The sequence below is a fragment of the Trichechus manatus genome, unplaced genomic scaffold (genome assembly GCF_000243295.1).
Source record: "Trichechus manatus latirostris isolate Lorelei unplaced genomic scaffold, TriManLat1.0 scaffold00142, whole genome shotgun sequence".
Lineage (NCBI taxonomy): Eukaryota > Metazoa > Chordata > Mammalia > Sirenia > Trichechidae > Trichechus > Trichechus manatus.
In genome coordinates this window covers 6,131,925-6,156,088 of record NW_004444078.1, presented here as the reverse complement: position 1 = coordinate 6,156,088, position 24,164 = coordinate 6,131,925, and the positions used below count along the sequence as shown (strand labels likewise).

The 24,164-nt window shown below is 34.7% G+C and overlaps 1 protein-coding gene across 1 annotated transcript; it reads right to left on the bottom strand.

Annotated features, from left to right (window-relative positions):
- Positions 1 to 487: 487 nt before the first annotated feature.
- Positions 488 to 23,606, bottom strand: ZSWIM2 (zinc finger SWIM-type containing 2). The gene is made up of 9 exons (XM_004385596.1): positions 23,401 to 23,606; positions 21,028 to 21,104; positions 19,408 to 19,448; positions 12,622 to 12,832; positions 11,325 to 11,576; positions 6,323 to 6,407; positions 5,497 to 5,609; positions 2,273 to 2,426; positions 488 to 1,267 (listed from the first exon to the last, which is right to left on the bottom strand). The coding sequence occupies exons 1-9, from the start codon at positions 23,563 to 23,565 to the stop codon at positions 488 to 490; spliced, it is 1,878 nt and encodes a 625-aa protein (XP_004385653.1). The 5' UTR covers positions 23,566 to 23,606.
- Positions 23,607 to 24,164: the final 558 nt, after the last annotated feature.

The following is a 24,164-nucleotide window of genomic DNA, read 5'->3' as shown; positions in this document are numbered from 1 at the left end:
GCTTATAACATCGTAAGTATATTTCAATTTCATTTCATGTATCAGAAAACTCCTTTAAGGAAACATAATTAAATGAAAACCACCATCTAGAGTTTCTTATATGTCATGTGACAATAAAAATGCAAAAAATGTGCAAGTACCTTATAAGCTACCAAGCAGAATATTTGAACAGTGAGCCAAAGCAAGGCAAATCTATTTCCTTATTTTAAATAAAAACATTTTTAATCAGTGTAAAATCAGATATAAGTGCTCTAAAAATTATTCATAATTCATACTTATCATGACATCCAATGCTTTAAGTCTTTAAGGGAATGGAGTAATTTCCTTTAAGTGTGATAAGTTATTTATAGACAAGTTGGCAAAATGACAACAGAGAATTTCACACACATTTGTCAAGAGTATACATGTTTTATATGTTGTACAAATAAAACATTTTTTATGCTCAATATTAAAATATTTTCAGATGTCAATAAAATTTTTTTTTTTTTTACAATTGAACTCCTTCCATTATTAACGATAGCTCAATACTTTTCGTATTTAAAGGATGAGATATAGGCTTTCTCGATAAACGAATACAATTTTGTCTCATTTTACCCATACAATTTTTATACCTTTTAGACAAACTAGGTTTAGTTTTACCCCAATTGACAATAAGATTTAAATCCTCTGGAAGTAAAGTATTTGACCTCCTGTTGTTCCCTCTTATTTTAATACTGAGAGTTTTCTGTGAATGGTGGTTAATATACTTAGAGTCTTTGGTCATCTTCTGGCTTTGACCAGTTTCACTAGTAGGACATATAACCTTGTGAGTAATAGAAGGAAGACATGTTTGAGATGACATTTTCCCAAGTGATCCAGTGGGTAAATCTTCAAGATACCTGGGGAAATGTTGGCTAATTTTATATTCATAGATTAAATTTCTTGAATTTGAATCACCTAGTTCAATAGGGTGTAGATTATCTATTATCATATTCTGATACATATGTGTTGGACTTTGAGGTGTATCCAACTTTTCAGAATTCCCTTGAGGTATGCCAGATAAAATTCCAAGTCTATTTTGCTTTAAGACTAGTCTAGTACCAGGAATAAAAAGTTCTGGTTCTTCCTGCTTTGATGGATGAGTGATGTCTGTGTTTGAAACAAACTGATGTGCTTGTCCATTCATTGCTGTATCTTTCCAGATTAAAGGGTTATATATAACTTGTCTATCAATAGGGCATGAATTGCACTTGCGGAGTAACCAATTGTCAATACATTTCCTGTGAAACTTAAAAAAAAAATTATAAGTTAATCAGACATATAATTGTCTTGTTTATAATATATATTATTTATATAAAAATTTCATAGGATTATAGATCAGGATGTAATCGATAGCATATCTCCATATAAATAATGCAAATTTCATAACTGTGTGACTATTAACACTATTTAGCTAAAAAAGAAGGTAATCGTAATTTATACAGCTTTATGGAAATATTTTGAAGAGGTTCACTTATAAATGTAATTGGTTACAGACTGATCTTCATTTTCAAAATTAAAATGGAAATCCTATGGCTATCACTTTTTTAATTTTGTTAAAAACTCACTACTTATTCAAGGCATTAATTCCAAACTGCTGTCTAATTATTTCTAATGAATATAAATAATCAAAAAATAAAAAAGTCATAACCAATTAGAGTTCAAAACAGATCTGATGACAGTAAGATATAAAACAAATCACATTCTTGGGGAAAGAATACAAACTATCAGACATTTTAAGTAAGGGTGACTCTAAAGTTATAAAATTTTATTTACTGAAACAACTTTTTTTTCCAGAAAAAAACTGTTTATTAATTTTTGTCTAACTATATAGTGATCAAGCAATCTTAGACTTTGATCCTAGTGAGTTCATGTAAAATAACAATTAACTACGTCAATTTAGGTATTTCTGTTTCACCCAAAGAATCGTAAAAGTACATAAAAACATATTAGTACTCTATAATACTTTTCCTTTTTCAGATAACTAAAGTAGATAACAAAATCTAACTGAAAGTGCCACTTTATCTTCCCCAGACAGTACATATACAAATGAATCCTAATCAATGGGAATCTATTCTCGGGGGCAGAGCTGCTTTCTCATTAGGCTCTGCAGCAGCTCCTCGACATATACTCTGTAATTTGAACATCTCTGTATGTATATAACACAACTAAAAAGTGAGAGACTTAAATTGTCACTTCATTTGTGAAAACTGTCCCTACAGGGGGAGTCAAACTAAAGTGATGTGATTTTTACCTTGTGAGAACATGGTAGCAATCTTATATGTTGACCAAGACGAAATGCCTTCAAACAAAGTCGACACTGGTAGCCTGGAGCAAGTAATTTACTATTCTTTGTAATCAGTAAGAAAGGCAGTGACTTTACAATCTGTTTTGGTGTATAAACCTGGCTGAATGAGAATAAGCGGAAAGACATGAATGTTCATATGATTACAGATCAGGATGTAATCGATAGTGTACCTCCATATAAATAAGGCAACTGAACCCAAGGTTCTTTTGAACTTAAGATTATAAATCTCATACATTATAAAGTTAAAAAAATCTATTTGCATTGATCCTAACCCAGATGGAACTAATTTTAATATCAACTTCATAAAGAATAAAGTTTTATTTAGTCATTTCAAATAAAAATACTAACCTGAAATTTTTTGTTTGCACTTTTTAATGTCTGAGACTGGAACAAAGTTTTGATGAAAACATATGCTCAAATTATGTCTGTCTGAGCCAACACTTAGGTATGTGTTTAGAAAAAAAAACCCAATTTGCTTTGTCATCTGGTAGGAAATGAGGCACACGGCAAGCAACATTAAATATTCCAGGTTACTATGTTAAATTGGTAGATTGTAATCTATGAAGAAATTCATTTTCCCTTGGGTATTTCAGTGTTTACTATTTCAGTGTTGTTAGATTACATTAATGCAACTCTAAAAGTACCAACCCAATTTCTTCTGTACCAAAAGTACTAACCAATGTACTAAGATGATACAATGTGAATTAACTGCTATCTGATGCCACAGGTAAACAGAGAAAACAAGTATTTAAAAACAAAAGTGTGGTTAAAAAGACAGATGTATTCCTATTACTCAAAAGAACAAAGTCCAAACATATTCTTCAGAGAAGTTCATACTTCCCACTACTCTGCAGATATAGCCCATCATGATACAGAAATTGATTTTACTATGGTCATCTAATCATCAAATAAAAAACAACAACAAAAAACTACAATTTTACTACACCTTTAGGGTTGTTAAACACTCTTTTTATCTTAAGCTCTCTCCTTTCTTTATTCCATTTTCTCCACCTAGTATGCCCCTCTTCCCCTAATGACCACCCCACACCTCAATATCTCCTAAGCCTAACTACTAAACTAACCCATGACTCTAATAGGCTGAAGCTTGATACCTAGCCAGAACCAGAGGAAATGTGATGGCTGTATAGGCTCATATTATACCCCTAAGGCATTTTATGCCTCACAAGAACTGTGATATCCAAGTAAATATCCAAAGTATGTGGAGCACCCACAGAGCATGGGCTAAATATCCATTGAGATTTGTATAGAAATTCATACTATATTTTTTAGTGAGAACAACTATCATTTTTGTTTGGTTAATCCATTGAAATTATTTAAAAAAATTATTTCAACTTTATCTCATCCTTTTAAAATCGTCTCTTCTGTGTATGTTTTATAGTGTAAATAACATGTTAATAATACACAGCACGTTTAATTTTATTTAACTGATAGGGAGTAGATAAAAAGTCTAGAGGCCTGTGTACTAGTAAACAGCTCAATCAATGTTCTGAAATATGATCAGTCAGCTTAGCACTCTTCCTTCATGTTGATGGAGTAAAGGGGTAGGAAGAAAGAAGAATGAAGCAGAGAAGACTTCCTTCCCCCTGAAGTCAAATACATCAAAGGCAAATATCAAATCCTCCTGTATCTTTTATGTAACTTATGTCAGTTTCAATTTTACATTTATTTGAATGATCATTTGATCAATGAAGAAACCACTATATCCCTGACCTAAAACAAACAAACAAAAACCTCATGTACTTTTGAGTATATTCCAACTAATGACAACCTCATGTACTTCAAGAGTAGAACTGTGCTGCACAGGATTTTCAATAGCTGTGATATTACAGAAGTAGATCGCCAGGCCTTTCTTCCACAGCACCACTTGGTGGATTTAAACCACCAATCTTTCAGTCAGTAGCTGAGTGTAAACTGTTTTCACCACATAAATAAAAAAACAAAAAAACAAAACCCATTGCTGTCGAGTGGATTTCGACTCATAGCGACCGTGATGGTTAAGGTTGTGTGTCAACTTGGATGGGCCATGACTCTCAGTGTTTATATGTAATCACTCCCATGATTGAACATGCTGTGAGTAGTCAGTCAGATGAAAGGGAGTTTCCTTGGGGGTATGGCTTGCATCTGAATATAAGCAGATGTTCTGACTTTTTGCTCACTCTGGATCCTGTGGCTGCCTCCTGTAGTCTCACCTCCGGTTCTTGGGACTTGAGCTGTCAGCTTATCTGCCAAATTTGGGATTCGTCGATTTTCACAGACTGTGAGTGGAGCCCTGCTTTCCGACCTGCTGATCTTGGGTTCGCCAGCCCCTGCAGCTACGTGAATCAGCAGAAATCCTGTGGTCTTGCCTGCTGATCTTGGAATTTGTTGACCTTCACAGCCTGTCAGCGGGAGCTCTACTCTCCAACCTGCTGATCTTGGGCTCGCCAAATTCTGCAGCTGCGTGAATTGGGAGAGGCCTCTACCCTGAGACATTCTAGCCTCTACAACTGCGTGACCTGTTTCCTTGATATAAATCTCTCTCTCTATATGTTTATACGCTAGAGAACCCAGCCTAAGATAGCGACCCTATGCTGTACCACGTTAAAAAAAAAACAAAAACCTAACCTGCTGCTGTTGAGTCTATTCCAACTCATAGCAACCCTACAGGACAGAGTAGAACTGCCCCACAGAGCTTCCAAGGGGCGCCTGGTGGATTCAAACTGCCGAACTTTTGGTTAGCAGTTATAGCTCTTAACCACTATGCCATCAGGGTTTCCTTGCACCACATAGGGACCTAATAATAATGATAGATAACATTATTTGAATATTTGCTATGTGTTATAACTCATTTCATACTCACAAAATTTCTATAAGCTTGGTTCTATAATTATCCCCATTTTAAAGATGAGGAAAATGAGGCAGAGACAAGTGAAGTAACACCCCAAAATCACACAGGTAACGTGGTTGAGCTAGGATTAGATTCAAGTAGTCTGACTTGCTCTTAACCTGCATATTATAACACTCTTAACTTGCATATTATAATGTATCCTAGTATTCAAAAGGTGCTCAGTATTTATTGAATGAAGGCATGAATAAAACTTATTCAAACTACAAAATAATTCACAGATCCTATCCAATACAATAAACACAAATTTCACTTAGAATCTCACCTTTGCTTTTCTTGAAAATGTGGCATCTTTTCTTCCATCTCATTTTTAATATCTGTATATTTTACAATTTCATTTGATCTTTTTTCTAGTGGTCTCCATTTTTGGTTTCTCCTCTGTAATACGTAGAAAGTAGATATTATTTTAGAAATCATGGAAAATTTTATGTTGTGAATTAAAATTGGTAGTGTGCATATCAATCACATGATGTGAATAATACAGACTCATCATTTTAAAACACACCTATTATTTTGTACCCCATTAAAGAATGGACAAAATATTACTGTGTCTATTATACTACTGCACAGCTACTATACTGACATTACTTTTTAAGGTAAAAATATTGATCAATAATGATAACATTGAATGTTTAATTTTATCATGTGTAGTAAGTGAAAGCATTATTATTCAGCATCAAGAGATACTACTATTTAAGCATGCAGTTCAAATGATCTCAACAAAATTTTGTGTTTTACTATTAATGTAAGAAATTTAAAAATAAATGGTTGTCAGTAATACTATCATATATCAATTTGCAATGTAGAAATCTTTTTTAAAATGAATTTTCAAATTTGATAGCTACAATTCTTGTATTTAAGATTTATATATAATATCACCAGATGTTGGTTAATGTGTCTAATTTTATAAATTACTAGTATAAGAACTGGTTGCCTCGTACACCCCTATGTAAAAGAGTTCCCTAAAAATATCTTAGGTTTTTATTAAAAACCAACCAGCTCTATTCCAGAATGTTACCTCTTCTTATTATTCTTAGATTTACAACAGGACAAATATAAATACTATATTAAATTTAAGGTGGATACTGTACCTCACGAAATGTAAATGTATGGGAAAGATGGCAGCAGTTACCAAAACATTCCTGGCATAAGTGATATTCAGTACATTCGGTACATCTAAAAATGCAAAAATAAAAAATCCAATTATTTGATGGTTTTTGGTGAAAAATTCTAGCCATAACTCTCTGGGAACTACTCAGTTATGAGAATGTCCATCTCCAAGTTACACATTGTATTACTTTTCTTTTACTACTGTAACAAATTACTACCGCTTTAACAAATTTATTATCTTACAGTTCTATAAGATAGAAGTCTGACATGGGTCTCACTGGGCTAAAATCAAGGGGTTGGATGAGCCCTTGAGACTCTGGAGACTCTAGGGCGTTTCCTTGCCCTTTCCAGCTTCTAGAGGCTGCTCACATTTCCTGGCTCGTGGACCGTTCCTCCTTCTTTAAAGCAAGCAATGTTACATCTCTTTCTTCCAGAGTCACATTTCCCTCTGACTCTCTGTCTCCTTCTTCTACTTTTAAGATCTGTGTGATTACATTGGGGTCACCAGGATAATCCAAGATAATCTCCCTATTTTACACTCAGTTGATTAGCCACCTTAATGCCATCTGCAATCTTAATCCCCTTTGACATGTAACCTAATATACAGGTTCCTGGGATTGGGATGTGGATATATTTGGATGGTCATTATTTTGCCTACCACACACCCCTTCCAGGTTGCCTTCCTGGATTATCCCAGCTTTCATTTATCTCTTTCTCGAAATTCCTATAGCATCTACAACCGATTAGGCATTCTGTCATTTGATTATCCAGCGTTTTTTTCCAATTCTTTCATTGAGTGCTTGACGTGTATTGAGCAGCATCTTTCTTGAAAACAGGAATTATAATCACTCTCTTTCCTGACTGAACAGAGTGGAGTAAATGTATAAAAAGTTCTCAGTAAAAATCACTGATAAATTAAAACAACAACTTCACTTTCCACAAAAGCCCAATCCAAGCTTACATCATTTATAGAAATTTAGTCGCAAATAGAGCATTTTAATTTACTTGCAGCAATAGTCACCAAATAAATAATATTTTGAGCAGTAGTCGAATAAACTTACTTTTAAATTCAAGTTGTCAATGATTTAGAAGACTATTTCCATGAGAAATTTGGAAAAATATGTTCTTCAGAAATCTTTGAAAAGGCAAGTGCTAATTTATTCATTATTATGTATTCGTTATACATTCAGGGAAGATTCAATGGATGAGGGCAATGGAGCAGCTTATTCAATACAGCAAAATATACTGGGCTAGAAAAAGTTAAGCATTTCTACATTTTAACATATATTTGATATTTCTGCAATTAACTTCGTAAAGATAAATTACCTATATTATGAAACTCTCATGAGAAAGGAATTAACATGCTTCCTAGTTTATAACCATTGAAAAGTTTTTCAGGGTGATGACTAAAATGTTAGTCCTTGAGGGGATGAAAGAAGAGTGAAGTCACAGCTGATGAAAACAAGTTATTTAATTTATAAAAGAGGGTTGAGATAGAGGTGAATAATTGTCAGCCAACTCCACAAAGCAGAAGTTATGGGAAAAGAAGATATTCTCAAAGGAGAGTGTACAGCAGTGGGCACAACAGTGGAGAATGCCTGTATTTAGGAGTAGGAGCCCTGGTGGTGCAGTGGTTAAGAATTACAGCTGCTAACCAAAACGTCAACAGTTTGAATCTACCAGCCACTTCTCAGAAACCCTATGGGACAGTTCTACTCTGTCCTATAGGGTCACTATGAGTTAGAATCAACTTGACGGTAATGGAGTTTTTGGTTTTCCATTAGGTTACATGGGAAACCTCTGCTTTTCCAGATATGATACAGAAAAACCAAAACAAACCCATCAAGGCTTGCTATCACAAAGGAAAGCCATAATTATGCTTGAAAGCTTTATCTCACAGAAATAAAGGAGAAAAAAGGCAAAAGTTTACAAAACTAACACATGCAGGAAGCATCACCTAAACGAATGCTCAACATACACAACACTGAGGCTCCAACTCCGGTCTGCTGAGCTTCATGCGTTTCAAAAGGAACCCACCTTCACGCTAAATGCATTAGAACCGGGATAATGTACTACCTATGAGGTCCAGAAGCATAAAAAAATGTCTGGTATACCATTAACCAATGGTTAACAAAGGGTATAACTAAGACAGAAGGCTAGTCCAGGACAGAGACAGCAGTTAGAAAGCTCAGAGTGACAGAGGAGTACACTGTCCTTAATAAAACACTTAAGCAAGATTTAACCATCTTTGCGATACCCTACCTAAATCATGCCTTAACCAGTTGAGGAATACATGACTAGAAACCCTGAGAATTTTACACTGTGGCTCTTCCATGTCCTTGTCCCCCAGAGTTGTTCTTACCACTCTTCTTGAATATGTGACTTTAGTTAGCCCCTAACTGTTCCTATTCATCCCTCTTTATTTTTTTTACTTTTTTTTTTTTTACATTTTTATTTTGTTGTTGTTGTTGTTGAGAACATACACAGCAAAACATACACCAATTCAACAGTTTCTATATGTACCATTTAGTGACATTGATTATATTCTTTGAGTTGTGCAACCATTCTCAACTTCCTTTTCTGAGTTGTTCCTCCCCCATTAACATACTTTCACTGTCCCCTAGGGTTCCTATTTAAACTTTTAAGCCACTATTGTTACTTTGAACCCATATAGTTCCTAAAAGAGCATAATGCTCAAGGCAGGAATTTTTTTTTTTTTAAACTAATTAAGCTAAACTATTGTTTGGTTTTAAGAAGACTTCCGGGGATATTTTTGGTTTAAGGCTTAAAGATTATCTCAGGGCAATAGTTTCAGGAGTTCATCCAGCCTTCATGGTTCCAAAAGTCTGGAGTCCATGAGAATTTGAAATTATATTCTGCATTTTCCCCCTTTTGATCAGGATTCTTCTACAGAATCTTTCATCAAAATGTTCAGTAATGGTAGCCAGGCACCATCCAGTTCTTCTGGTCTCATGGCAAAGGGCAGTTGTTCATGGAGGCAATTACCAACACATTCCATATCCTCCTCTTATTTCTGACTCTCCTTCTTCTGCTGTTGCTCCAGGCAAATACAGACCAATTGTCATGCCTTGGATGGTCACTTGCAAGCTTTTAAGATCCCAGGCACTACTCAATGAACTAGGTGGTAGAAAAGAAGCACTAAACATGTTATTAGGTCAATTAACAGGTATGTCCCATGAAACCATGACCCTAAACCTCCAAACTAAGAAACTAAATCCTATGAGGTTTTTGGTTGTACATAAGCAGTTTTGCCAGTTACTTTTTTTTTTATTTTTTGGTCATTGTTGTAAATATATCTATCACACAACCTTTGCCAATTCAACTTTTTACAGGTGTACAACTTATTAACAGCAATTACAATAACTGGCTGTGCAACCCCACCCTTAACCAATGCGATATTTCCATCACTGCTAATCTCCCCTTTTCCCCTCCCTCCTGCCTCTGGTAACCACTAATAAACTTTGTTCCCTATACAGTTGCCTTTCCTCGTCTTTTCCTATAAGTGAGTTCATACAATATTTGTCCTTTTGTGATTGACTAATTTCAGTCACCATAATGTCTTCCAGCTCCATCCATATTGTAGTATGTATCAAGACTTCACTTCTCCTACTGGCTGAGTAGTATTCCATTGTATGTTTGCCTATCCACCCCTCTTGATAACATCTAAATTGCCCCCAAAATGGCTGTTAATCCCTAAAATCAATTCTTCCTTTTCCTAGAACTCTCTTTAACCAAACTATCCTGAAACTAGGCTGTTAAAAAAAAAACCCAAACTCATTGCTGTTGAGTCTATTCTGACTCATAGTGACTCTACAGGACAGAGTACAACTGCTCCATATGGTTTCCAAGGCTGTAATCTTTATGGAAGCAGACTGCCACATCTTTCTCCCGCAGAGCAGCTGGTGAGTCTGAACTGCCGGCCTTGTTAGCAGCCAAGTGCTTAACCACTGTGAAAATTGTGCAACTTCTTCCTTAAGTTAGAATGCTTGTTTGGAGCCTTCTGTGGGTAGCCATTTTCCAATTAAAGACTTGCTAATGGTGCTCTGGTTGATTTTCTTCTATATTACACATAAAACAAAGGACTAAAACAACTCAAGGAAGAAAGATATCATTTGCTGTTGAGGGTGATAAAGTTTATGATTTTATGAGAGTTTTTAAAAAATACATGAAATTTAATTTTGTTCATCATGATATAATTCAAAGGAAGATTTAAAAGTAAACTCATCTGCTTTAGAATTATTTTTTAATAAAGAGTGAAATAAAATATTTATTTTTTAACATACCATTGACCTAAATTTGAATTCTCAAGAAAACAATTTCTCAGGCATAGCAATTAGTTGATGTTTTATTATGGAAATTATGAGAAAGTTTGAGGGTTACTTAAAAAGTAATGAAAAATTTTTTCTCTAATAATTATCATCTTCTTGTTGATGTTCTTGAGGTACTAAATATGCAAGAAAACAAAACCCACGCCCTTTGCAATTTGGAGTACATAACTTGATTAAATGTTCAGTTAATCTAGTCAATAGCCCTGGCTCAATCCAAGGAGCTTTTGCCTCCACAATGACCTTATTGGTGGTTCAAAAACTGTTCCAGGGGAGTGAGAGTCACAGCAGGGATCTGAGCGTGGAAACTCATAGACCAAAGCAATAGTGCCTGTGTTGAGAGCTTCTAGGATAGGATGCTACTTCAGACTCTCAACCTAGATCAGAGTGCATAGCCAAATATCCTTGAGAAAGTGAAGAAAACAGAGTATTTGGAGTCTTGAGGTACTGGGCTGAGACTGATCACCAGTCTGGAAATCTTAAAAAAGCAGACATCCTATAGGCAAACACACTACATATATGAGGAAGAAGACATGCTAAAGGATAAGTACTCTAATGCTTAAAGTTTGCTAAAGTACAAAAAAATAAAAAAAAGAATATTAGAATATATACTTACAATTTTACTGGTGACACTTACTTATAACACTTCCCCTCAACTGGAAACTGTTTACAGTTATTACAGGGAATTCCAAGGTGTTTGTCCAATCGCTCTTTCTCAGCTGCAGTCATAAGTTTGCTTGAGTTTTTGAATTCCTCTAAAATAAGTTTTAATGGTGCAAACTCTTTCCTGCACAGAGGACATTTCAACATGGAGTTGTTCGTTGTCATATCCTGATAATTAGTCAAAATCTTCATGCATTTTATATGAATACTATTGCCACAGCCATACCTGTCAGAAATGAAATTCAAGTTTACCATTTGTATACAGCAAAATTATCTATATATGTGTGTGTGTATAATTTTCTGTGCTATCATTTTTATTTTCCATAAAAATAGACTTTGAACTGATTTTCCAGATACAGCTTGATTACACACACACACACACACACACACACACATTCTATCTACTTACCTACCTATATGTATACCTAATCATCTTTAATTTAGAACATCAGAATTTCAAACACAAACTCTCCCCCATTCTAATGACAAGATGAAAGATTTTGTATCATTAAACTTTTTTTATATGTAAGATGAGAATGAATACAGCCTTAACACAAAGGAAAATTATAAAATAATTATTTATTATTATTATTTTTTAAATAAAATGCTTCACTGAGGGCAGGGGCACCACCTTATTTTTCAGAATTCACACAGTATGTGGCAGTGCCCAATAAACGTTTGCTGAAAGAGATAGTATTTTGGGAAATAGTTAATAATTTGAAAATATGCAATGGAAGAAGTCGCATGAAAAACTACAATGTGGGTGAAAATTTTGGCAAATAATCAGGAAGAACAAAGAATGAAAAGTTTCAAAAGCAAGGTTGCCCAAATTTTCCAAGTCCAATTTCACAGTGCCTTGAGTATGAGACCCTCAATAACTGTGTCTGAAATAAAATTTTGGATTAACTAGGTTTAAATACGGGAGTTTGAAAACTGCAAAGAATTTTTAAAATTCAAAGTAAAATCTTTACTTTCAGAAAACTCTTTGTAAATATTATAAGCCCTAGCATTTGTTCATGTGCATAAAACACATGGAGTTACATTCTAATTCTCATCTTTTAAAATGTAACCCAGAAATTTTCGAGTAACAATAGGATCTCTCACAACATTTACATTAGGAAACAAAAGAACACTAATTAAATGTAGATCAGCTGTAGGTAAAGCTTTTTATTATTTCTCTACCAACACGCCTCATAACACGATCAATTGCAAAAATATTAAATTAGAACTTTTTAATAAGTTTTTAGAATCAAAAGAAAAATATATATCACCTGCAAAAGGTGACAGGAAGCTTTTTCTCTAAAAGCACTTCTTGACAAATAGAGCAGATATCCTCTGAATCAATTTCCTTCTGTTTTATGTGCCCATCTTCTTCAACATGTGTATTTTCCTCTACTGTTCCTGGTTGGGGAGTTTGAACTCGATGTATACCCCGGAGCAAGTCACTGATTTCTCCTTCTGTAAGACCCAACTGGAAAGCAGCTAGTGGGAAACCCCAAAGTATTAAAATTGGGTGGTGGTGTCTTAGTTATCTAGTACTGCTATAACAGAAATACAAGTAAGTGGCTTTAAGAAACAAATTTATTTTCTCACGGTTTAGGAGGCTAGAAGTCCTAATTCAGGGTGCTGGCTCTAGGGGAATGTTCTAGAGGAAGGTCTGTTGGCCCTGGGGAAAGGTCCTTGCTCTCTCTCTACTTGCTCTGGGGGAAAGTGTTTGTTGCTTGGTTCCTTGGTGATCTTCATTTGGTGTGGCATCTATCTCCCCCCATCTCTACTTGCTTCTCTGTCCTAATCTGCTCTTTTTATATCTCAAAGGTTCTCTGTCCTAATATGCTCTTTTTATATCTGAAAGGTAATTAATTTAAAACATACCCTACACTGATATGGCCTCATAACATAGAAACATAACAAAGAAAACCTATTCCTAAATGGGATCATAACCACAGGTATAACCAAAAAAAAAAAAAAAAAAAAAAAAAAAACAAATCCACTGCTGTCGAGTCGATTTAAACTCATAGTAACCCAATAGGGTTTCCAAGGCTGTAAATCTCAACAGAAGCAGACTGCTACATCTTTCTCCTGAAGAGCCACTGATGGTATCAAATCACCAACCTTTCAGTTAGCAGTCAATCGCTTTAATCACAGTGCTACCAGGGCTCCTTTAACCACTGGTATGTCACTGCCATTGAGTTGACTCCGACTCATAGCAATCCTACAGGACAGAGTAGAACTGCCCCATAGGGTTTCCACAGGTATAGGGGTTAGGGTTTACAACATAACAGGTGGTAACGCAGAGATATAGAAATGTTGTAATAACTTATGCTGAATGTTAGAATTTTCTTTCAAATATCGGAACGATAATTTTAGTTGAATTATTATACTGACTTTTACCATTTCTATGTATTCCTTTCGTAGTCAAAAGGTCAGAAAAGAGTCATTTATAAAAAGAATGGAATTTGTTTCCTTGTTACTGAAAAGAGTCAGTGGAAACAGTGCATTATAAACATTCTTGGATTGGTGTCATGATCATGACTTAGTCTTACATTTTGATCTGTTCTCACCTGTTCATAAATATTTTATGAACATAAAATGGTGATACATAGATGACAGTATTAAAAGAAATAGTGTAAATATGTAAAGGAGAAACAGGGATATCTGAGTAGCTAGTATAATTAATATTTGTTAGATGAATAAAATGAATGAATGGAAGAGCAAGGCTTAGTTAGCAGTGCTCATTTTTTTGTCTTAGTTTTGTATAGTCCTGGCAGCAGCATCCTTTACAGATTTGGTCAGTATCTCTCAGGACAATCTACTAGGAACTATATTGTCTTGTACTCTTGGGATGTACATTCTTTGAATTCTAAGTTTTTGCCATCCTGCTATTCTTAAAAGAAATTGTGTTCTGAGTACCTATAGTTGATCAGGGAATCCTAGAGTTCTATTCCCTGGCCTATCCCCATGCTCCTTCTCCTTTCCCTCTGCTTCTCCTTAACACATTATAATTTAACTACAAGCTGTTATGAGTTCCCCTCATTTTATACTTTCTTTTGTACATACAGATAAAAAAAATTATTTGCAAGGTAATGAACAGCTCCATTTTTTTTTTTCTGAAAAGACACCCATTGTCTTAAACATTAAAAATACTGAAAACATCACAGTTAGATTTCATCACAGAAACCTCTGTTCCTTGTCTGCAATGGGGTGGCAGGTGGGATGTGGGAGGGTGTCAATACTTTAATTAACAATTACTTTGTGGGAGGAGGGCTACTTGTCACAAAGACACAGCAACATCTGCTCTCTAAAAAGGGGAAGAAAAGGAAGAACAAGAGATAGCAGTTTTGGGAATAAAGATTCTCTGTGGCAGCAGAAATGCTGAAGTATAAAAGTTCATAAACGCAGCAGGCCATAACCTGTTCCATGTGGTATAACACGAATTGGAAAATAAAAACAAACTTTTCTGAAATTAATTTTGAAAATTAATGTATGACACTATAGAAGAATATTCTGAAAGAGAAGAGCAAGGCAGTTAACCTTACCAGATATCACAATGTGTTATTAAAAACAATAAAAATACATAAGAACTCATCAAATAATAAGCATCAAAAGCAAAGATAAAAACAAGCACTATCCAATAACTGTTATTGAGGTAACTGGGGGAAATACAGAGAAATTTTATTAATTGAAACCCAATACCAACCTCAAACTTATACTAATACAACTGTAAATGGATACTATGATAAAGAATAAAAATAAAAACATTAGGAAAACTAGCAGGAAAAAAACAAAAAACAAAAACCCAAAAGAATATCAATACCATGGAAAAAAGATAACTTTTAAAGGATTGAAACAATAAACATGAAAGGAAAAAAGGGTTAGATTTAGCAACACACCAAAAATCTATATGTATAAAAAAATTTAATAAAGCCATATTAGAAAGAATTATAATAGATTAGGAAAAATTTGCAAAGAAGGGGTAATCCCTATAATATTTAGGAAGAGTTTACAATTTTATTCCAGTAAGTAAATAGCCAAAGTGCAATTCATATATGAAGACATGCAAATAGAAAACAACACAATGGAAGATGTTCAATTTCATTAGTGTCAAAGAAAAGGATGAATTAACAAAACTGAATAAATACTACTGAATAAGCAATAATGAACAAATGTTATGGGTTTTTGTTTTTGTTTTGCCTTTTACTATTTCTCTTTTAAAAAGGTCACTTGATGGCAAGTTGGAATCGATTCGACGGCAATGGGTAAGGGTAAGGGTATGTCAGATGTATGAGAGAATGGAAACTACCTTCTTCTTTATTTACTAAGCATAAGTAGATTAATATGAACCTTGTATCTGACATTTTTCTCATTTTGAGTGAGTCTTTTTTTCTAAATTATAGAAATATTAATGTCAAAATGTTTCCATGTGTCTTTAATTAAAATCTTTGGGGACTTAAATATGCTGTTACTATCTTTCTTTATATACTTCAGTAACATTGTTAAACATGAACCCCAAAACTAGCAAAACCAACATAGTATTTATATATTGCTGAAATCACTGTAAATCAGTAAAATTATTTTAAACAGCAATTTGGCAATACACATGGGAGGCAGACATAAAAACATTAATATTTTTACTCCAAAATCAAACTAAATGAGAATTTTGGTTAAAGAAATATTTGAAAAGAAGAAAAAGCTTCATGTACAAAGACTATAACAAATATTTACAGATAAATGTCTAATACTGGAAAAATATTAAATGAATTATGGTTTCAGAGGAATATTATGTAGCAATTGATGAAGCTAATTATGGAGATTGTGTAGTACTGAAACTATAAAGTAACAGTGTGTGATAAAAGCAGAGCATAGAATTACAACAGACTATTAGGTATTTATATATATAAAATCATAAAAGGAAAATTGAAAATAAAAAGTTAACTATATCTTTGTGGTGAGAATTAAAAAAAATTAATGATGCTTTTATTTATGCATGAATATTTAATAAAAAAAAGAACAAATGACATTTACTAGTCATTGTATTTAGAGGAAATGCTCAAGTGATAAATCTAGCTTTTTTTGGGAACACCTTTGCTGGATAATGGGAAAAAAGAGTGTTCAGTATTCAAAAACTGGTATTTTTCATAATAAAACTGCCGTATAGCCACTTCAGCAGGTTTTAAAAAATGAGAATTTCAGGTTTCATGTATGTAATACTAGGGTGCAAATAATTGTTTCCAGATTTGTGTTAGAAAAAAAATCTATGAATGATGTTCAAAACACTCCTCCTCCATTACTAGTAACCATCTCCTCTACGCTTATATACATACTTTACATAATCCTAATGTAAACTGTTTATAGTTTTCTCTGGATTATTGTAGTTTTCATGTATGTTTTTTCTAGCTTTAAGTAACAAATTTCAAGGTAATTAACTAAGACTCCTATTTCCTTTGAATATTTCTATACTGTCTAGTATTACACTGTGCACATGAGATTTTCTCAATTTTCACTAACTAAAAATTCTTTTAAATACAAAAACCTGTTGCCATCAAGTCAATTCCAACTCATAGTGACCCTATAGGACAGAGCAGAACTGCCCCATAGGTTTCCAAGCAGCAGCTGGTGGACTTGAACTGCCAACCTTTGGGTTACACCGAGGCTCTTAATCACTATGCCACCAAGGCTATTTTAAATATAGGAAATATGAAAAATCTTTTATTTCAGTAGGAAGCATAAATTTTCAAAAATTAATATACAGAATTAAATTTAAAATTCAGTAAGCACCTATTGTAGAATGATATTTATAAAAAGAATAAGATATGGTTTCTGCCTTCAAGAAGTTCCAAGAATAATATAACAAAAAATTGATTCATTTGAAATTGCTGTTTTTATAGATCAAAAATATTAGAACATTAGCAATTAATATGATTCAATATACAAAAAGCATCTAGCAGCATACCTGGCTAATAGGCAATAGAATATTTGTTGAATTTAATTGGGTAGAGCTGAGCTGTTCAATATGGTAGCTATCAGCCACATGTGACTACTGAGCACTTGAAATGCAGCTAGTGTGACTGAGAAACTGAATTTTTAATTTTGTTTACTTAAATTTAAAAACTTAGAAAACTTTTAAGTATATTTGTCACAATTTGGGTATTATGTGAATTTTTCAACTGATAATTTCATGAAGTCTAAATGCAGATCAAGTATTTCCTATGAAAAATGTGTCTGAATTGAGATGCATTGTAAGTAAAAAATATATACTAGATTTCGAAGACTTAGTGTGAAAAGAAAAAGAATGTAAAATATCTCAACAATTTTTATACTGATTACATGTTGACATGATAATATTTTGATATATCTGGTAATATATATTAAAAACAATTTTACCTTTTTTTAGCTTTATTAATCTGGCTACTGGAAATTTTAAAATTAAATATGTAATTTGCATTATGTTTCTTGTAGACAGCCCTAGTATAGAAGCTTTTTCAAAATGTTATGAAAAAACTGTAGAGAATAACTAATACTTGGGAAAGGAGGTGAAAATTTAACTTCAGGTGGACAAAATGGAGAAATAGAAAAGAAAAAATATGTACGAAATGATATAATCTAACTACTGTGCATGAAGGGACTGGGAGAGAGGATGGAGGAGAGCATAAGTGACATTTTAGAAAGAACCTTTTGTCTAAGTGTGAAGGAGGCACAGGAAAAAAGGAGGCTACAAAGATAGTACTACAGGATGATGAAAGTTGAACAAAGGTGAAAATGAGGATGATGACATGGGAATACTACTGTTAAGATATAGTTAAACCCCACTGCCGCTGAGTTGATTCCAACTAATACTGACCCTATAGGGCAGAGTAGATAGAACTGCACTATAGGGTTTCTAAGGCTGTAATCTTCATGGAAGCAGACTGCCACATCTTTCTCTCGTGTAGTGGCTGGTGAATTCAAACCACAGACCTTTCAGTTACCAGCCAAGTGCTTAACCATTGTGCCACCAGGGCTCCTCTGAGATATAGTTAGGATGTAAAATAAATGATTTGTAGAATGACTAGATCTATGGGAGAAGAGGATGGGAGAGGAGAAATCAAGGAGAATTCTAAAGTTTCTACCTTTGCTGATTAAAAAAGGAAAGCCGACATGCGAGGTAGGGAATACAAGACAGGGATACTTATGGGGAAATTTAAAATGCCTGAGGGACCTCCAAATGGAGCTGCACAGAAGACAGCTGGAAATATCGGTCTATTGATAAGATGTTGGAATTAATGGTATAGAGGTAAGAAAGTAAAAGAAAATGGGAGATATTTCTAAGGGGATATATAGGGAATGAGAAAAGAGTACAAAATGGAATCAAGACTTTTTGAATTTAAAAAAAAATTGAAAACTGATTGTCAATTTATTTATGAACAACGCAGTGTAGTTCTTACATCAGTCTAGTATAGGTCAAACAACTCCTCAACTGCAGGGAACACTTCTGTAATGGCAGTGTCTTTGTTATAAAATTTACTTGAAATACCTTTTATAAAATTTGTTTTCCTTTTCTTTTATTTTTGGGATATCCGGAATTTAAAGTTATACAACAATAAGCCTGATTCTAAACTCATAATTAAGTACCAACATAAAAGTTATTATTTACTTTAAAAAATTATTTCATGCATAAAAATTTCAGTCAGTAAACATTTTTGAATGAAATTATGTGCCATAAATGTCTACTACTGGGATCTAAAATATTATACCTGCTATTTTTCTCACAATTAAAATAAGTTTAGATATAGTAATCACTGCAAACTTTTGCTTAAAATAAATGGAGGAATTTTTTTGTACCCAATTCCTGGCCATTGTTCCATCCCTCTTTTTATTAAGTGCCATCGAGTTTGAAAACGGCATACAAAGTTACATTTTATATTGAGGAAGAAAAAAGTTCCAACTGTTTTAAGTATAAATAAGCTGCGCTCCAGAAAGCTGTCAGATTCTCTAGAAAAATAACTGTCTACATTTAGAATATGTCTAAATAAAAAATTCTTAAATTTATTTAATTAAAATTAGTAAAGAATAAAACTTACATTCATGATTCCTTGGAAGCTTGAATTTTTTCAACAAGACCCTAATTTCAGAAGTAGAAAGACAGAAATTAAAGATTTACTTCTCACATAATCTCAAAAGTCATTATTTAGATTTAATTTTAGAATAGGAATAACATTATACTATTCATATTTCTGAAAGTATTATGAATAAACTTGAAACTCTCATCAGTTCTTCTGTTATAATAGTAGTTAAATTTATGTTTTAAAAAAGCAGATGTGAAAAAAAAGGTGATTAATGGAAACAAAATAGCTTTGCAATATGGATACTTGCCAGAAGGATTCCATGCATTTCTTTACGACATATATAGTCATTCACAGAGAGAAGTTAGTGACAAAATTTATGTATTCATATTATTTTCTTTAAACTTCCCTGGAAATGAAGTAATTTTCTGGATATAGTATCAAATGACTGTTTTTCTACATATATGACAGGAAAAATACTGCATGACATTAAAAAAGATTTTTCAAACTTCACCAATTAAAATGTAATATGACGTTTATTTTTAGAGTGAGAAAGATATTAAATATTTGGATTATATTTCACTGAATTTATGGTTAATATACTGTACAAAATGAGTTAATTACATAAAAATTAGAATACAATGCCCTGCCCTAAGGAAGCTGACATAAAATAAAAATGGAAAAAACCTATTTTAAGAATAATTGTAATACCAAATTCTAAGTTTTGGAAGGACCATATTTTATATCTTTATGCCAGGTAACTTGTGTCAGCAGATGATCAATAAAAATGATTAAAACAACACAACAACAACAACAAACTTGGTAAATAAAATCATTAGAAATATGAGGTACACACTGTTTTCTCAATATCTCTGATTTTTTTCCCAAGTAACAAATTTTCTTCTATAATAATGTTACTAATGATTTGTAACTAAGTATTGGCAGGTAAAACAAAATCAGTTTAGTTTCGTTTCAACTAAATTGAGTGAAAAAAAATTTTTCATTTCTGGGGAATTCCCTATAAACAATTAAGTTCTGGCACTAGAGGAAAAGTTTCAGATTCTACAGAAGTAATTTCCAGTAGAGTCCTACTTCCGTCATGAAAGATTCATCGTCAAATAGTTATTGAAAAGGAAAATTTTCTGAAACTTGGCCAATCTAGGCCAGTATGAATGGAAAGGGTAAATACTTTCAACTCCTGTGTCTATACAAGAAAAATACAAACAAATTGATTCTCAATCAACCTGTATTTTGGGGAATAGAAGGTTCTTGAAGAACAGTAATGTTCCATAATGAACCATATAATTACTATCAATGAGGTGAATTTTTTTTTCTGTTTTATAGTTAGAGTTCACATTTGTATATCATGAGAATCTAAAGATTGGTTTTTTTCTTATTAAAAACATTAACATAAAGAACGTGGTGAGGTGGTAATATGTTTCTAAATTTAAACCTTACTCAATTTGCAGAATGTAATAAAATACTGAAAAGTATATTGGTAAGCTATGACCATTTAATGTTATATTCCCCAAATACCAAATTTCTTTAATCTTGCAGTACTCAAATCATGAAAAACGAAAACCATGTAACACACGAAGATGTTCCTTTGTGGAAGATCTTCATTACAAGGTCACTTACCAGCAGATATGCTTACAAAGATCCCTTTCTTTCAGAAATGTGGGACAGTTACAAGAATGAGGATTTCCTAGGAACACCTTTAAAAAAAATGCATACTGTTTAAAAATGTAAGTTGATTTTTAGTTAGAGCAAAACTAATTTGATAGATAATGGGATTAAAAGGGACTTGAAGATGTAAAATAGTTTAAACCAAAAAACCAAACCTGTTGCTTTCGAGCGGAGTCCAACTCACAGCGGAACTGGAGGACAGAGTAGAACTGCCCCACAGGGTTTCCAAGGTAGTAAATCTTTATGGAAGCATACTGCCACATCTTTTTCCTGTGGAGTGGCTGGTGGGTTCGTGCAGGTCTTTAAGTTAGCCAAAACCCAAAAACCCACTGCCGTCAAGTTGATTCTGACTTATGGCGACCCCAAAGGGTACTCAAGGCTGTAAATCTCTACCGAAGCTGACTGCCACATCTTTTCTCCCATGAAGCCACTGGTGGTTTCAAACCACCGACCTTTCGGTTAGCAGTTGATCGCTTTAACCACTGAGTCACCAGGGCTCCTTTTTGACCTTTTTGTTAGCATCTGAGTGTTTAACCACTGGTGTACCCAAAAGGTTGAACACAATCTACGGCGCAATCTTAACTCTTGACTGACTTTCACCTCCATATTCTTTGCCTAGGACCCTGGTGATGTAGTGGTTAAGAGCTACGGCTGCTATCCGAAAGGTCGGCAGTTTGAATCCACCAAGCGCTCCTTGGAAACCCTATGGGGCAATTCTACTCTGTCCTAAAGGGTTGCTATGAGTTGGAGTCGACTTGATGGCAGTGGGTTTGGTTTGGTATTCTTTGCCTTGGTCGACAACTTGCATTATCAGTTAAGACCCCTTTTAAGTGAACTGTACTCAGGCAGGTGAAAATACATCTAATTTTATAGGCTAAAAAAAAAAAAAAAAATTCTATAAACTCTCGCAAACCACTATTTAGCAATCCTTACCAGAGGCACCTCATAAGGAAGACCTGGCCATCTACTTCTAAAAAACCAGCCATCAAAAACCCTATGAAACACAGTTTAACTCCCAACACACACAGAGTCACCATGAATCTGCATAGACTCTACTGGCAACTGGTATCCCTGCTGGTGCAATGGTTGAGATACAGCCGCTAACCAAAAGGTTGGCAGTTCAAACCCACCAGTCGCTCCTTGGAAACCTATAGGGCAGTTCTACTCTGTCATAGAGGGTCGCCATGAGTTGGAATTGACTGGATGGCAGTTTGTTTGTTTGTTTTGGGCAACTGGTAGCAGCAGTACTGTAAGGAAATTCTACCTTGGGAGTGGAGCTAAAGACCTTTTATCCACCAGTTGCGATCAACTCTATGAGTGTCAGAGTAGAACTGTACTCGGTAGGGTTTTCAATGGATTTTTCGGAAATAGACTGTTAAGCCTTTCTTCCCAGTTGCCTCTGGGTGTACCGGAACCACTCAACTTCTCCAGCGTGAAAATTTGCACCACCAGGGACTGCAAGAGCTTTCATAAGGTAGCTCAACTTGGATTTTTATTTTGTGCATTTAAACTGGTGAGTTTCCTTTAAGAAATTTAATTGTATTCACGAAGGGTTAGACTATATTAACTAAAACAATTTATTAAATACAAAAGTGGTGTAAGCAACAAAGTAAAACAAAAATTGACGTCTTACAAAAATTGACGTCTTAAAAAAACACGGACTAGTAAACCGTATTCAGTACTTGAAATGCATGACACTAAACTAAAAATTTCCAAATCAACTCTTGGGATGTGGTACGTGGATGATTTTTCAGTGGTGCGGGTAGGATATACAAAAATGAAGATCTGTGATCTTTCGGCAAAATTAAAAATAATTTTTTTTCATTAAGACTTGCAAGGCATCGCCATTTTAAACCATACTTTAAAAGGACCATGTTATGGGTTCAGAATGAGTAAAGAATAAAGGGAAACCTATTTTATTTACTTAGCAGCTATTTAAGGTATGCAAGCAGATTGTAGGAGTTTCACTTCGCTTGATTAACAGGGCTAGTGACCGCGAAAAACAGAGCCAAGAATGGACATAATACAAACCATATACTCATATAAAACGTTTCACTCTTTCAGGCCTAAAAATCAACGTCTGTCATCTTACGAGCTGGATGCAATTTGGAGTCCTAGCCTCCAAAAATTAAACCTTTCTAACAAATACTGTTTCTCTCTGTAATTGCTTATCTTTGGGTCTGGGACAGTCGCGGGGATGCGTGCGACTTTGGGGTGCGGTAGCGAGTGTCCACAGGGATTGTGAGGGTGGCTAATGACACGGGGTAGGCGTAGGGGGAACCCGGCGGGCCGGACAGGCCGACGGGGCGAGGGGGCGGAAGTTACTCGGAAATGCCTGTTCTCCGGCTCCTCCTCCCTCAGTAGGAAGCCAGTGGGGCCCATCTCTCGTAGAAGGTAGATGCTGCTACTCAACGCCTGGTCTTGCTGCCAGCTAAGGCGGTCGCTCACGTATCTTCGCCTTTCAGAGCTCTTGTAGCCTCGGCGAAGCATCCTGCCTAAGTGCAGGCAGAGGCAGCACCTCGATTAGGCTCTGCGGTGCGCAGGCTGACCTCCCTGACAACGGCGTGGCAGCTGGTTTCCTTGGTGACGGTGGTTGGGCTCTGCGGTGTCCCAGCGTGCCTTGCGCCGGGCAAGGGCTAGCCACAAAGGTGCAGGCGAGCGTCGATTCTACAGTTCCGACCCGCCTCCGCGCCTTCCTCAAGTGTTGTTCCTAACTGAGGAGTGTTTCCGGTAGCCAGCTGGCCGACTTAAAACCTGGCAGCTAAAGGCATAGCTGTCAGATCTCTTGCAGATGGTTTGCTTTCTTTTGGTTCCTCGCCCATAGGGCTGGTGGAAATATGTATGTTAGGATACTGGACAATCCGGTTACGTTTTGGGCTCTGGATGCTAAAATCATCCTGTGATTTTAAAATCATTGTCTTTATCAGAAAAACAGCAAACGCCAAAACAACCCATTGCCGTGGAGTCGATTCGGACTCCTAGCGACACTGTAGGACAGAGTAGAACTGCCCCATAGGGTTTCCAAGGCTGTAGGTAATCTTTAGGAAAGCAGACTGTCACATCTTTCTCCTGCAGAGGCTGACCTTTCA

Bases quoted from the DNA above. Each gene is read 5' to 3' on its own strand.
- ZSWIM2 (XM_004385596.1), bottom strand. From the start codon at position 23,565: ATGCTTCGCCGAGGCTACAAGAGCTCTGAAAGGCGAAGATACGTGAGC. The intron at 2,427-5,496 runs GTGAGATTCTAA...ATTCTCATTCAG, and splicing joins CATTTTCAAGAAAAGCAAAG to CCAGGTTTATACACCAAAAC. The intron at 1,268-2,272 runs GTAAAAATCACA...TTTTTTTTTAAG, and splicing joins TGCTACCATGTTCTCACAAG to TTTCACAGGAAATGTATTGA.